Consider the following 14,788-nt stretch of genomic DNA (forward strand, 5'->3'; position numbering starts at 1 on the left):
TATGCACAGAAAAGCCACATTCCTTAGTTCAGAGTTGTGGCACGGAATTCCTCCTTTAGCCAAAAGTGGGGAAAAGCCAGATTTCCTGATGAGTTAATGATGCTGCATAAGCACAGACCTTTAAGATGTCTTATTGGTTTAGCTGCTCATTAATGACAGAGAAAGGGGCCATTTGTCATTTAGAAGGCAATTTTACAGTTAACCCTTTCCTACCCTGCTGGAGTCCCAAATCTCACCTGCTCCCCTCACCCCCTCTCCCCAAAAAAAATCTCGCAGTCTGACCCCCAAAGGCCAGGATTTTCAAAGAGATGCACAGTTTATATTTGTGTGTGTGTGTGCAGTTTATTAGGGACACCTTCGGCTGGCACAGTGGTTAGCACTGCTGCACCAGAGACCCGGGTTCAATTCCCGGCTTGGGTCGGTGTCTGTGTGGAGTTTGCACATTCTCCCCGTGTCTGCATGGGTTTCCTCCCGGTGCTCCGGTTTCCCCTCTCAGTCTGAAAGACGTGCTGGTTAGGTGCATTGGCCTTGCTAAATTCTCCCTCAGCACCATTTTGATGGATTTATGCAGTCAACTGTCTCCTTGCCGTGTCTCTCAAATGCTTCTCCAGGAGTAGATTCAATTATCCTTTTGACTTTCTTTTGAATATATCTGGAATTTGAGAGAGGGCAGGCTGTTTACTGTAACTGCCTTGCAACTTTCTACATTCTTCACAGGGTGCAGTGGGAGTTAGTCTGAAGGGAGTGGGATAGCACATTCTTACCTGCACCTGACTGATGGCAAATCGTAGAATCCGTACAGTGCAGAAGGAGGCCATTTGCCCCATCGAGTCTGCACTGACCATAACCCCATGTATTTACCCTAGCTAGTCCCTCTGACACTAGCATGACCATTCCACCGAATCCACACACTATCGACCGCAGGGCCTCGCTTGCATTATTTAACATCTGCTGCTCCTCTGGCTCCTTCAGTAGCCTTGGCAATGGACACTGAATACATCTTTCACGTAAAATTGTACGCTACCAGTTAAGCGGTGAAAGGACTGCACAGCAGATTGTGTGTTTAAAGTCTCCATTGTGCCAGTATAAAGTTCAACCCTAAATTGGCATTAAAGTATCAAAGGACAGCTTTTATGCTCGGGAATGATGCTTTGAGGGTGGGTGCGAGATCTTAGCTCTGTGCGAATTTCCTGATGAGTTAATGATGTTGAATAAACACAGATCTTTGAGACATCTAGTTGGTTTAGCTGCTCACTAATGACAGGGAAAAGGGCCATTTGTCATTAGAAGGGAATTTGGATTGTGGGAAGAAACCAGAACACCCAATGGAAACTGACCCAGACATGGGAGAGAACGTGCAAACTCCACACAGAGTGACCTGAGGCTGGGATTGAACCTGGGTCCCTGGTGCTGTGAGGCAGCAGTGCTAACCGTTGTGCCACTGTGCTGCTCTGCTCTAACTCTTTCTATGGCTTTTGTTGAGGATTTGTTAACGTGTGTAAAAACAGTTCTCTTCTCACTCTTAACTTCCTGGTTTCGATGCTTTGAATAGATTTGAACTCTTCATGTCAAGGGTTCCTGACTTTGTTGGTTTAGTCTGGTCACATGGTTTACATTTCCCAATTCCTTCCTCAGAAATTGCTATTTGTCCCAACAACCACGAGGTCCACATTTACAAGAAAGAAGGATCCAAGTGGAGCAGGATTCACGAGCTGAAGGAACATAGTGGACATGTGACAGGTGAGGCACTGTACATGACTCTCTGCAACACCCCAGTGGTCATAAATGTTCCCCGTGTTCAATTTTTAACATTTTTGTTAATTACCCAGGAGCTTGGGGAGCTATTAGTTCCCTATGCTTTCTCCATTGCCAACCATTCAACACCCTTCTCTCCTGCAGTGCAAATTGTTGTGGTAGTTTGAAATTTGGCAATCTTGCATTTGTCCTGATGAGTGCGAAATGAAAAGCTTCAACAGCATGTCTCTCTCTTCAGCAATCGTCATTTCCACGGTAGCTGGAGTTCTGGAAGCATGCAATGATTCAAAATTCTTTATTAAAATGCAGTAAATAAGGATGAAAGAACACTACATTTGTATGTAGCCTTACATAATCTTGGGATATCCCAAAGCTCAATCAATGATTTTCTTTTGAAGTGTAACCATTGTGGTAATAATGGAAAATTGGCAAATCCCAAAATTTATAGAATCCCTACAGTGCGGAGGAGGTAATTTGGCCCATAGAGCCTGCACCAACCACAATCCCACTCAGGCCCTATCCCCAGTAACCTTGTTTATTTACCCTGCTAATCCTCCTTCACCCCCCCACCCCCCCACCCTGCCTTGTAACCAAGGGGCAATTTAGCATTGCAAATTAACCAAACCTGCATATCTTTGGACTGTGGAAGGAAACTGGAGCACCGTGCAGACACGGGGTGAACATGCAAACTGTACACAGACAGTGACCCAAATCTGGAATCAAACCCGGGTCCCTGGCACTGTGAGGCAGCAGTGCTAATCACTCTTCCAGTGATCTTAAATCTCTGTGTCCGCAGAGAATTCTGTTCTACCTATTCCAAATTCTAGTGTTGATAATTTATCATAGAGCTTTTGAATGATTGTTGCCAGGATGCATGCACAACTAACAAGTTTGCTCCACTATACAGTGTACTGCAGTACAATCTATATCGTCTACTCTAATGTGGAACATATATGGCAGAGATGGTCAAGTTTAGCATACAAAGTAAATGCTGGTATAACATATGCACGGTGTAGTATAACACATACAATGGTATGTTCTCTAGCATGACATATAAGTATGTGTGAGTGTAATATATCCACTGTCTAGTTCTGTATGGGTTACTCCAGACACTTTGCTCAAGTGTATTCCTCTGTAGGTAACACATGTACACAAACCCCACACGATACAGGGATTATTCTGTATTCCGCATTCTGTACTACAGATAGAGTTACCAAATAAAATTATTACAATGCAAAATATACCCCAGTATCATGTTGAAGACTGGGATTTTCCAATTGTTGCTATATTATAATTAATCAATTTAGTAATTAAGTCATTAAGGTAGACAAGTCCCCAGGGCCTGATGGGATATACTCTAGAATATTGAGAGAGGCAAGGGAGTAAATTGCAGGGGCCTCGAGAGAAATCTTTGTGCCCTCACTGGCTGCAGGAGAGGTTGCAGAGGGTTGGAGAACCGCCAATGTCCTTCCTTTGTTTAAGAAGGATAGCAAGAATAATCCGGGTAATTACAGACGGTGAGCCTTACATCGGTGGTAGGGATATTATTGGAGAGGATTCTTCGAGACAGGATTTTATTCCCACTTGGAAATAAGTGGATGTTTTAGTGAGAGGCAACATGGTTTTGTGAGAGGGAGGTCGTGTCTCACAAACTTGATTGAGTTTTTTGAGGAAGGGATGAAGATGATTGCGAGTAGGACAGTAAGGCCTTTGACAAGATCCCTCATGGCAGACTGGTGCAGAACGTGAAGTCGCATGTGATCAGAGGTGAGCTGGCAAAGCCGATACAAGAGTGGCTTCGTCATAGCAGACAGAGAGTAGCAGTGGAAGGGTGCGTTTCTGAATGGAGGCTGGTGACAGGGATCACTGCTGGGACTTTTGCATATATATTTGGAGGAAAATGTAACAGATTTGATTAGCAAGTTTGTAGACGACACAAAGGTTGGTGGATTTGCGGATAGCAATGAGAATCATCAGAGGATACAGCAGGATATAAATCAGTTGAAGACTTGTGCAGAGAGATGGCAGATGGAGTTTAATGTGGACAAATGTGAGGTAATGTATTTTGGAAGGCCTTATATAGATAGGAAATATAGAGTTGATGGCAGCACCCCAATCAGAGTATTGATAGGCAGAGGGGTCTGAGTGTACACGCACACAAGTCACTGAAAGTGGCAATGCAGGTGGAGAAGGTAGTCAAGAAGGCATACGGCATGCTTGCCTTCAGCCAGGGCATTGAGTTGAAAAATTGGCAAGTCACGTTGCAGCTTTATAGAACCTTAGTTAGGTTGCACTTGGAATATTGTGTTCAATTCTGGTTGCCACATTACCAGAAGGATGTGGAGACTTTGGAGAGGGTACAGAAAAGATTTACCAGGATGTTACCTGGTATGGAGAGCATTAGCTATGAGAGGTTGGCGAAACTTGGTTTGTTCTCACTGGAACAATGGAGGTTGAGGGGTGACCTGTTAGAAGTCTACAAGATAATGAGGGGTGTGGACAGAGTGGATATCCAGAAGCTTTTTCCCAGGTTGGAAGAGTTAATTAGTAGGGGGCTCAGATTTAAGGGGCAAGGTTTAAAGGAAATATGAGGCAGATTTTTTTTACAGAGTAGTGGGTGCCTGGAACTTGTTGTCGGGAGAGGTAGTGAAAGCAGATACGGTAGTGACTTTTAAGGGACGTCTTAACAAACTCATGAATAGGATGGGAATAGAGGGATATGGTCCCCGGAAGGGTAGGGGTTTTAGTTAAGTTGGGCAGCATGGTCGGTGCAGGCTTAGAGGGCTGAAGGGCCTGTTCCTGTACTGTAGTTTTCTGTGTTCTTTAATTGTAAAGCAGAAATGCCTAATAGCTTGATATGAAGCTTGGTCTGGCTCCGACTCTGACCAAGACCGCAAGAATCCACAAAGCTTGTGAATGAAGCCCAGTCCATCACAATAAGCAGCCTCCTAACCAGTGACTCCGTCTACATCTCCCGCTGCCTCAGAAAATAAGGGACCCCCCCCCGCACCCCAGACATTCTCCCTCCCACCTTCTTCTGTCGAGGACAAAATACAAAGTCTGAGATCACATACTGACCATTTCAAAAACAGCTTCTTCCCTGCTGCCATCAGACTTTTGAATGGACCTACCTTATATTAAGTTGATCTTTCTCTACACCCTAGCTATGACTGTAACTCTACAATCTGCACCCTCTGCTTACCTTCTCCCCACGTACTCTATGAACAGTATGCTTTGTCTGTAAAGCGCGTGAGAAACAATACTTTTCACTGTATCCCCATACATGTGACAATAATAAATCAAATCAAAAAGTAGTGTCAGAACAGTTCAGTTCTTCATTGTACACAACCTGTTTGGGTGCTCGGAGTTAATACTGAGCTTATAATACAGAACCTGGCCTTATGGTCCTAATGTCTGTACTTGGTCCACAGCAGCATCCTCCCACCCCTTAACATTGAACCTGATCAACATGTCTGTCTGACCTTTCCCCTCTCACACACTTATTCTCCTTAACTGTGTCTGTGCTGCTCCCTCTAGCTCCTCAATGTGCTCATCAATTCCACATTCTGATTACTCTCTGGGTGAAGAAGTTTCTGCTCAATTCTTTCTTGGATTGATTAGTCTCAGCCCTATCCCTGCTCTCAGTCAGTCCTCGTTACTGTTGATGGGTTTTCTTGGTGCAGCCATAATAGAAATTGGCAACACCGGGTTAAAGTCCAACGGGTTTATCTGCAATCACGAGCTTTCAGAGCGCCGATTCTTCATCAGGTGATGAGACTCAGAGACTCACCTGATGAAGGAGCAGTGCTCTGAAAGCTCACGATTCCAGATAAACCTGTAGGACTTTAACCTGGTGCTGTGAGACTTCTTACTGTGCCCACCCCAGTCCAACGCCGGCATCTCCACATCATGATAGAACCATTGAGAATCTGTTCTTCAGACTTTGTGATCCATCCAGTCCAATGCCACTGTTATTGTTGTTGAATTAGGGATTTGTTGGGCTCCGGAGAGCAATCGGATCGTGACCTGTGGAACTGACCGGAATGCCTACGTCTGGTCCCTGAAGGGCAACATTTGGAAGCCAACTCTTGTCATTTTGAGAATCAACCGTGCGGCCAGATGTGTGAAGTGGTCTCCAAAGGAGAACAAGTTTGCCGTGGGCAGCGGATCGCGACTGATTTCCATCTGCTATTTTGAGCAGGATAATGATTGGTGAGCTTGCAGTGACTGGGAAATGAATCTAAGAGAACAGATCTTGGGTAGTGACCCCACGGCACACTCGCTGCAGTGGGGTAAATGCGTTGCCTAAAGTATGAACGAGCCTTTCAGAAGTGATCAGTATTATGTACCCGGCATTAAAGGATGCTGAATGTCTGAAACAGGAACATCTATCTCCAAGCACTAACATTCCTCACCCTAACAGGCCTGACCATCCACTCTCAGGAGTCCAGAGTTACCCAAGAAACTATCACAATGTGAAATTCACAACATCATAGAAACCCTACAGTGCAGAAAGAGGCCATTCAGCCCATTGAGTCTGCACCGACCACAACCCCACCCAGGCTCCACCCCTTTTGCCTACATATTTACCCACTAATCCCTCTTAGATACACATCTCGGGATGCTAAGGGGCAATTTAGCATGGCCAACCCACCTAACCTGAACATCTTTGGACTGTGGAAGGAAACCGGAGCTCTGGAGGAAACCCACACAGACACAAGGAGAACATGCAAACTCCACACAGACAGTGACCCAAGCTGGGAATTGAACCCAGGTCAAATGTGATGTGGGAAACTCCCTCTCTGCAGTGTTTCCTAGTCAATAGATCTCTATTAATGCCCCTGTTAAACCAGCCAAGGAGAGAGGTGGGGGGGGGGGGGGCGTGTGTGTGGTGGCGCAAAGTACCAGTAACTCCATCCATCTCGTCCCTGGCCCTCCCAGTGCAGCCCGGCCATTGCTCAGTGTCTCCCCTCCTTTGGATCAGCCAAGGAGATTAGAGGCAGGCTAAGAGGGGAAATAATGGGCGTGTTTACATCTGGGAGAGCCAGGCCAACAGCTCCACATCCCTGCACAGCTGAGTTTGAAATATATCCTCAGTCTGATAGTCCCACAGCAGGGTCTGGGCAGGTTAAACTGCTTTCTATTCCTTCTCACTGACACTGGGAGCAGCTACAGGGACTTCTGGTGGGGCAAGTGGACAGTATGTCAGTGGTTCAGTGGGAGACGCCATTCTGTGTTGGGGACTGGGTCACCTTGAAGTGGCAGAGTAGAAAATGCTGAATTCTGCACATGACTACACCAGAGCTGACACTGGCACTCGGTATCCAAATAGGAGGCTCTTCCCTTTCCCAGCACTAACATCCCTCAGACAGACAAGGTGAGAGTTGTTTTGATGAGGTTGAATAGTGTTTGCTGTCTGATTAACCCCCTCAGGTGCTGTTAAGGAGCAGCCCATTGCCCACGTAAACTGCACTCTCACCTAGAGATCGATGTGTGTGTGTGAGGGTGTTGTGGGTGTGTGCTGTGTGTATTGAGTGAAGGTGGGTGTGTTAGTGGTGGAGGTTGTGAGTGGTCTGTGCTGTGTGTGGGTGGGTGAGTGTGTGGGTGGAGGGTGTATGCTTCAGGAAAGGGATGAAAGAAAGACGCAGTTAGATGGAAGCTGGGTGTCTGCTTTGTCTCAGGGTTTGATCTTGTTTGTATGTTACAGGTGGGTTTGTAAACACATCAAGAAACCAATTCGTTCCACTATACTGAGTCTGGATTGGCATCCCAACAATGTCCTATTGGCTGCTGGATCATCTGACTTCAAATGCAGGTAATGTGCGCAGAATTTCACTGCAATTCACTCCCAGACAGACATGGGAAAGTTGAAAAATGAACATTCCGTCTCCACATATCATTAGATTTCATCATCGATAACTCACTGATAGTGAACGTCACCAGAGAGTGAAGAATCCATTTGGTCAGTGCACTAGCTTCTGGTGTTTGATGTGGAATATGTTCAGGGTGATTGTGAATTATGTATCTGCACCTCTGCGATCCAGTGCATTAGCTAGGAGCCACATCTGGTTAATGCAGCTGTGGCTAAATAAATTCTAGTTGGTAAAAAGTCACGCAGATATTTGGCCTGTAGTCTCCTACTGGCACAACATTGGCAGGTGAACGTTAACATTTGTGTGATAAAATAGTGAGAAAAGGGGCACGTGGGACTTTTTGGATCATTGTGAGCGTTTTACTTCCTTGATGACTGAATGATGCTGGAGTGTTTGCTGAGTAAATAGGTATGTGTTGTGGAGTGTTAGCCCTGTGATATTACAATGTCACCATCTCATCTACCCTGCACTCATTACTGAGATAATGAACAAAGCTCCCAAGTTAGGGAATTGAAAGGGTCGGTAGAAAGAAACTGTTTCCATTGGATCAGGATAGTAGGTGTAATCCCAAACTTAGTGCCAATCCTTCCAGGAGTACTATTAGCAAACGCACTTCATGCAAATAACAGAATCAAATAATCCCAACAATACAGAAGGAGGCCATTCAGCCCATCAAGCCTGCACCAACAATAATCCCACCCAGGCCCTATATCTGTAGCCCCACATGTTTACCCTGCTAATCCCCCTGAAACTAAGGGGCAATTCAGCATGGCCAATCAAACGAACCTGCACATCTTAGGAGTGTGGGAGGAAACCCACGCAGACACAGGGAGAACATGCAAACTCCACACAGACAGTGACCCAAACCAGGAATCGAACCTTGGTCCCTGGCGCTGTGAGGGAGCAGTGCCAACCACTATGCCAGTGGTAGAACTGGGAACAACTCTCTTCCACAAACAATAATTGGCTAGTCATTAATTTTATATTGAGAGTGATAACTTTGAAGAAAGATTTGTAAGAATATGGGACAGAAGTGGGTAAGTGAAGTTAAATTGCAGATCAGCCATAGTCTCAAGTGAATGGATTAAGTTTGAGGAACTTAGTGGTTTATTTCTGTCCCATGTTCCTGTAGTTAATTATATCTTCAGTTTATCCTCTGCTCCACTGTAGTCATGTACAAATCATACTAGAGAATACCATATATGTGTATATTGTGTGTACATTTTACAAGAATATATTGTATGCTATATAAGCATATGACTCCTGTATGTTCGACATTGCATAATTATGCTGGAAATGAGAGGTGTATGGCTACTGGGACAAATAGCAATGCCTGGGGAAGCAATTAGAACATATAATCCATGTGACATGACCAAATGACCAATTCGGGAACCCTCTGGTGAAGAGTTCAAATTAATGGGGAAATTTGAAAACCAGGAAGTTGAGAGTGAGAAGTGAAGTTTTTAGTAACGAGAGAAAGCCATGGGAAGAGACAGTAGGACAAAAAAGACAGTAGGACTAGGGGGCACAGCCTCAAGATAAAGGGGAGGCGGTTTAGAACGGAGTTGAGGAGGAACTTCTTCACTCAAAGGGTGGTGAATCTCTGGAATTCTCTGCCCGTTGAAGTGGTGGAGGCTGCCTCGCTAAATATTTTTAAGATGCGGGTTGATGGGTTTTTGATAAGAGAGGGGATTAAGGGTTATGGGGAGAAAGCGGGAAAGTGGAACTGATCCACGACAGATCAGCCATGATCTTATTGAATGGCGGGGCAGGCTCGAAGGGCTAGATGGCCTACTCCTGCTCCTATTTCTTATGTTCTTATGTTCTTAAGAGTCGATGTTATAGGTCCAGGAGAATATTATGATGGCACAGTGGTTAGCACTGCTGCCACACAGCGCCAGGGACCTGGGTTCGATTCCCGGCTTGGGTCACTGTCTGTGCAGAGTTGCACATTCTCCCTGTTTCTGAGTGGGTTTCCCCTGGGTGCTCTGGTTTTCCCCCACAGTCTGAAAGACTCCCTCAGTGTTCCTGAACAGGCACTGAGCAGTGTGGTGGTGACGAGGGGATTTTCACAGTGACTTAATTGTAATGATAATGTAAGCCTACTTGTGACTAATAGATAAATTTAAAAAAAAACTTTTTACTGCACTGTATGGATTCTGTGACACAAGGGCTTGTACCAGTGTTGAACCAAGTTAATCTGATTGCAGCCAAGATGTCATTAGGGCCAATAAAATTGGTTACAGTTTTACTCGGAGCAGAATGGGGGGGGGTGGGGTCAGACTTGGCACAGACGAGCTATTCTCACCAGCTCTGGTCAAGAATGACCAGTTCACGAAGGTAATGGCAAATATTATTGAAGCTTGTGCTAACCACTGTGCTGCCCAGTCAACCTTTCTTAACCCAGTTCTGTTACTATCTGTGCTTTTAAAATGAACACCTTAAAATGTCAGCAGCATTGAGTTTGTGCTGGAAACCTCTGGAAAACAGAGCCAGAACTGCATATTTGTATTTACCACAGCCCAGTCCAGTTAGAACCTCTGAAATTCACAGAGCTTGGCAGTAGCTTGCTGAAGGAATGCAGCTTTGTCGCCAGCACTCTAACTGCACGCATGCTCTCTCTCGTCGCCAGGGTCTTCTCCGCCTACATCAAGGAGGTTGAGGAAAAACCGTCCCCCACACCCTGGGGTTCGAAGATGCCCTTTGGGGAGCTGATGTTCGAGTCCAGTGGGACCGGAGGCTGGGTTCATGGGGTCTGTTTCTCGGACAGTGGGAACCGCCTGGGCTGGGTCAGCCATGACAGCACCGTTTGTGTCACCGATGCCAACAAGAAGACAACGTAAGCCTCCATCTTAATTAACGCACACTTGATGCAGGTATCGGGTGACACACACTGACGTACAAAACATTCCTGATCACAGGACACAGTAGGGTTTAGTCACTGTGATATTCTGTCACGAGAAAATAGCGCCAGTCCCATTTTAACGTCAACTGGCTGCTCGTGCACAGCCCCTTACAATAAACACATTGATAGTGGTGACACAGTGACAGGATTAAAAATCATCCGACAATGGTGACAAGAATCAGAGTGAACCTTTTGATGTTGAAAGGTTTCCGTTACTGCTTCCAGCAGGGTTGTTGGAGCTCCACATTTCCAAACAGAGCGAGCTATTGATTCCAGAATCCATGTGTTTGAAGTTGAGGCCTCAGCAGTGTTCTCTCATTGGACCCCATCGTCAAACATCTGCCCGTGGATATCCTAATCTTTCTATTAACATACAGCAGCATGAGTGAGAATGACCATGAAATAATGGACTCGAAAGTGGACCTCATTCTGCTGATTTTTCTGGCCTAACCTTGGGTATAACGTACATCTAAGGATGCTGGCGAGGTGTCTGACCTGTTAATAATTTCTCAGGCATTCCAGGATCCTTGTGTATTATGGGGAAGGGGGATCAGCCAGGATCAAAATGAACGGTGGAGCAGGCTCAAAGGGCTGAATGGCCTACTCCTGCTTCTATATTTCTGTGTCATTGCAGCCCTTTAGGGATGACCCCCCACACCCGCCCCCCCCCCACCTTGGGAAATTGTTGCCCCAAAAGTGCAGGCAGGCTCTAGGTTAGTCCCATTTGGCTTCATCCAGAGTGAGTACGGCCCAGGGACTGGCTGCCACCATCGTGGTAAATTTTAATCATTTTATGTCAAATTCATATGGAGCTGGGGAGAGCAGGGTTGTCTCTTCCTGTTGCTGGTGGATCCTGCAGGCCCCAACCTGTCCCTCCCTGCAGGTGTCCTCCACTTCCTGCTCAATGTTCACCTGACATTGGTGCCAACATGGCCACCGGCCCAAATTCCACTGGCAGTGCGGAAAGGCTGCCTGTGGAAGTACAACAGGCAGTCGGCCCAGATTATTTAAACCAGCTTGAAACCGGATTTCAGACTGGCCACTGTCCTCCTCGTGGTTTTCCATACCTGAGGACAGGTACTGGTGAATGGCTAACTCAGTTACCATTGATGATTAAGCACATTGTTTGTGACAGCACATTGCTCCTTTTAAAGACCATACTTAACATTGTTCTCTCTTCAAACCTGGCCCCTGGATTGTTGTATACTCCCAAAACAGACTAGGAGTGGTCCTGAAGCCAACTCGCTGCTTGGTTCACTAATTAATGAATTGCGGACGAGATGAGGAACATCACAATAGGCCTCAGGCTCCTGCTCCCGAGCTGTGTCCACTCCCATACTGTACACTGCAGTGTGCCTGAGGGGAGGCTGATCGAGGATAGAATTGGCCTCAGCTGTGATGTGATGATGAGGAATGGCAGAGTCTGGCTGGGATCTGAGTGGAAAGCTCACTGCACCCCCCACCGCCCCCCCTACCTTCTGATGGTAAGGTTTGCTCTGTGGGGAGCCAGCATTGGTCTTGATGGGCCGAATGGCTCCCAGCTGTACAAGAATGACCTGATGACACATATTTCAGCATCCAGATGTTCTGATAATATGTTAATTATTTTTCTCTGCTGGCTTTGCCACTGACTGGAACTGTTTTCTCTTGCCTCCCAGGATTGCTACCCTCGATACAGAGTCTCTACCTCTCTTGACTGTTACCTTTATCACGGAGAACAGTTTAGTGGCAGCGGTAAGTCACGTGACAGTAGGAACACGCTAGCGACCCTCCAACTGGACCTGGGAACCGAGTGTTGCTCTATCCCCTCACCACAGAAAGACCCAAGCTGTCTGGAGGGAAAGTCTTTTCCAACATATTTCACACTTTAGATGTCAGTGAGTGTGGGAAGAAGGGAAGGGAAGGGTGGAGGTGGCAGGGAGGAAATTCCAGAGCTTGGGAATGAGGCAACAGAAGGCACGACCTCAAATCTTGAAATGGTTAAAATGAGGAAGGCTCATGGGCAGAATTTGATCTGCGCAGGGATGGTTGGCGGTAGATTATAGAGTGAGTGAGTGAGCTTTAATACCCTCCCCTGTGGTGAGTCTGGTGGCAGAGTGTGCAGTCATTGGGCAGGGCTTGCTTGGTATGTACATATGACCTGTGCCAAGCTAAAAACCAGAAGAGACTGTCCAGACCAAGTTATCCTGGGTAGTATTTTGAATGTTAAGTTGACCCCACACCCCAGCTCGGAAGAGGGGGAATGGCAGTTGCATTGCTGCTAGGTCATCCCTGCTGTGTTGTGTGGAGATGTGGCCTGCAGACAGGATTGGATTTTACACGAGATACTGAGCGGAGGTCCGCTGCTTCACTGGGCTTAAGCCTGGTGGGTAAGACTCCAAGTCCCTGCTGCTCTCAGTCCAGTATGAGTCAGTGTCTATTTAAAGCAATTACAGGGAGAATATTTCCAAAGTTTTACATTGAGTTAAGTGTAGTGTTTTTGAATTCACACGCATCAGTAAAAGATGAAATCAGGCAGTGACACTCGAACATTGAGTCCCTCGATGTAGATGAATTGCTGTGTAATGGACTGAGGGGGGATTAATTCAGGATCTGCTGCTTTCTCTCAGGGCCATGACTGTTACCCAGTGCTGTTCACCTACGACAGCGCTAAAGACACGGTGACATTCGGCAAGAAGCTAGATGTCCCCAAGCAGAACGTGCAGCGTGGGATGTCTGCACTGGCCAAGTTCAGGAACCTGGACAAGCACGCAACAGCCGATGACAACAACGCTCACCTTGACAGCCTCCACAAGAACAGCATCAGGTAAAGTGTGTGATGCACTGGCAAATAAATCCTCCCAAAATGTCCCACTTCATTACTGCATTCAACTCCATCTGCCACTACTCTGCCCATGGCACCACTGACATCTACAACTGTCCCTCATCGTTTGCTACCATCACTGGCCAAGTTTTGGCAAATGTTCTGGCCAAGACTGAATCCTGGCCATTTAGAACCAATGGAAAAGAACTGAGCCAAAATCTGACCCTCAGATGTTAATTTGTGGCTGACTGGCATTTACTGCCCATCTCGAGTTGTCCAAGGGCCAAACTAGGAAAGGACATGAGTGAATCAGATGGGGTTTTTCTGACAATGGTTAGCAGTAGATTCTTAATTCCAGATTTTTTTTATTGAATTCAAATGCCATCATTTGCTGTAGTGGGTTGATACTAGTCTGGCTTTGAAGAATGTGAGGTAATCTGATTGAAAGATAACTGTCTGAGGAGGTGCGCCAAGAGAGATTGCGAGCTAGGAGAAACATCGACACTGAATGGGTTACAGTCTGAGGAGAAGGGACAGTGGGAGATACCGAATACAGTCAGAAAGTTGATTCAGTTTGTCTGGATTATGTATTTTTTTTCTACCAGTGCAGTTTAAAGTTTATTCTTGTGCTTGTTATGGGTGACTCAGTACGTCTACCACACCCACACAAACTGGCTCAAGAACAAAGCAGGCAGCCCATGATGTAAATGTCTAAAGGGGATATTTTCCATTGATTGAATCAATCAGTTATTTTGCCGTGTATTATTACTGCTGTTGCCCAAGTTTGCGATGTTTTATCTACAAGTTCACCGGGAGGAGGGGGAGGGGAGGGAGGGGAGGAGGGGGGGGGTAAAGGTGAGGGGGGGGTAAAGGGGAGGAGGAGGAGGAGGAGTGGGAAGGGAAGGGGAGGAGGGAGGGGAGGGAGAAGAGGAGGGAGGGGAGGGGAAGGAGGGAGGAGGAGGGTAAAGGGGAGGGGGAGGGAGAAGGGGAGGAGGGTAAAGGGGAGGGGAGGAGGAGGGGAGAGGAGGGTAAAGGGGAGGGGAAGAGTGGGGGAGGAGGGGAGGAGGGGAGGAAGGGAAGGAGGGGAGGGGGGGAAGGAGAAGGAGGAGGGTAAAGGGGAGGGGAAGAGGAGGGGAGAAGGAGGAGGGTAAAGGGGAGGGGAGGGAGGGAAGGAGGAGGGTAAAGGGGAGGGAGGGAGAGGGAGGGGAGGGAAGGAGGAGGAGGGTAAAGGGAGGGGTAAAGGGGAGGGGGGAGGGGAGGAGGAGGTAAAGGGGAGGGGAGAGGGGGAGGGGAAGGAGGAGGGTAAAGGGGAGAGAGGAGGGAGGAGAGGAGGAGGAGGAGGGGGTAGAGGGGAGAGGGGAGGAGGGGGAGAGGGAGGGGGAAGGGGGGAGGAGGAGGGAGGAGGAAGGGGGAGGGAGGGGAGAGAGGAGGGTAAGGGGAGAAGAGAGGAGG

The 14,788-nt window shown here is 47.0% G+C and overlaps 1 protein-coding gene across 1 annotated transcript in view; it reads left to right on the forward strand.

Annotated features, from left to right (window-relative positions):
• Nucleotides 1-14,788, forward strand: part of LOC145354852 (actin-related protein 2/3 complex subunit 1B-A-like) — a 45,881-nt gene that overhangs the window by 28,025 nt on the left and 3,068 nt on the right. The window contains exons 3-8 of the mRNA XM_080206392.1: nucleotides 1,636-1,740; nucleotides 5,745-5,967; nucleotides 7,463-7,570; nucleotides 10,261-10,467; nucleotides 12,192-12,267; nucleotides 13,143-13,339. Of these exons, the coding sequence (XP_080062518.1) occupies nucleotides 1,636-1,740; nucleotides 5,745-5,967; nucleotides 7,463-7,570; nucleotides 10,261-10,467; nucleotides 12,192-12,267; nucleotides 13,143-13,339 (916 nt within the window). The remainder of the gene's footprint in view (nucleotides 1-1,635; nucleotides 1,741-5,744; nucleotides 5,968-7,462; nucleotides 7,571-10,260; nucleotides 10,468-12,191; nucleotides 12,268-13,142; nucleotides 13,340-14,788) is intronic.

This window comes from Carcharhinus amblyrhynchos, chromosome 18 (assembly GCF_965287045.1).
Source record: "Carcharhinus amblyrhynchos chromosome 18, sCarAmb.v2.hapA, whole genome shotgun sequence".
Taxonomy (NCBI): Eukaryota; Metazoa; Chordata; class Chondrichthyes; order Carcharhiniformes; family Carcharhinidae; genus Carcharhinus; species Carcharhinus amblyrhynchos.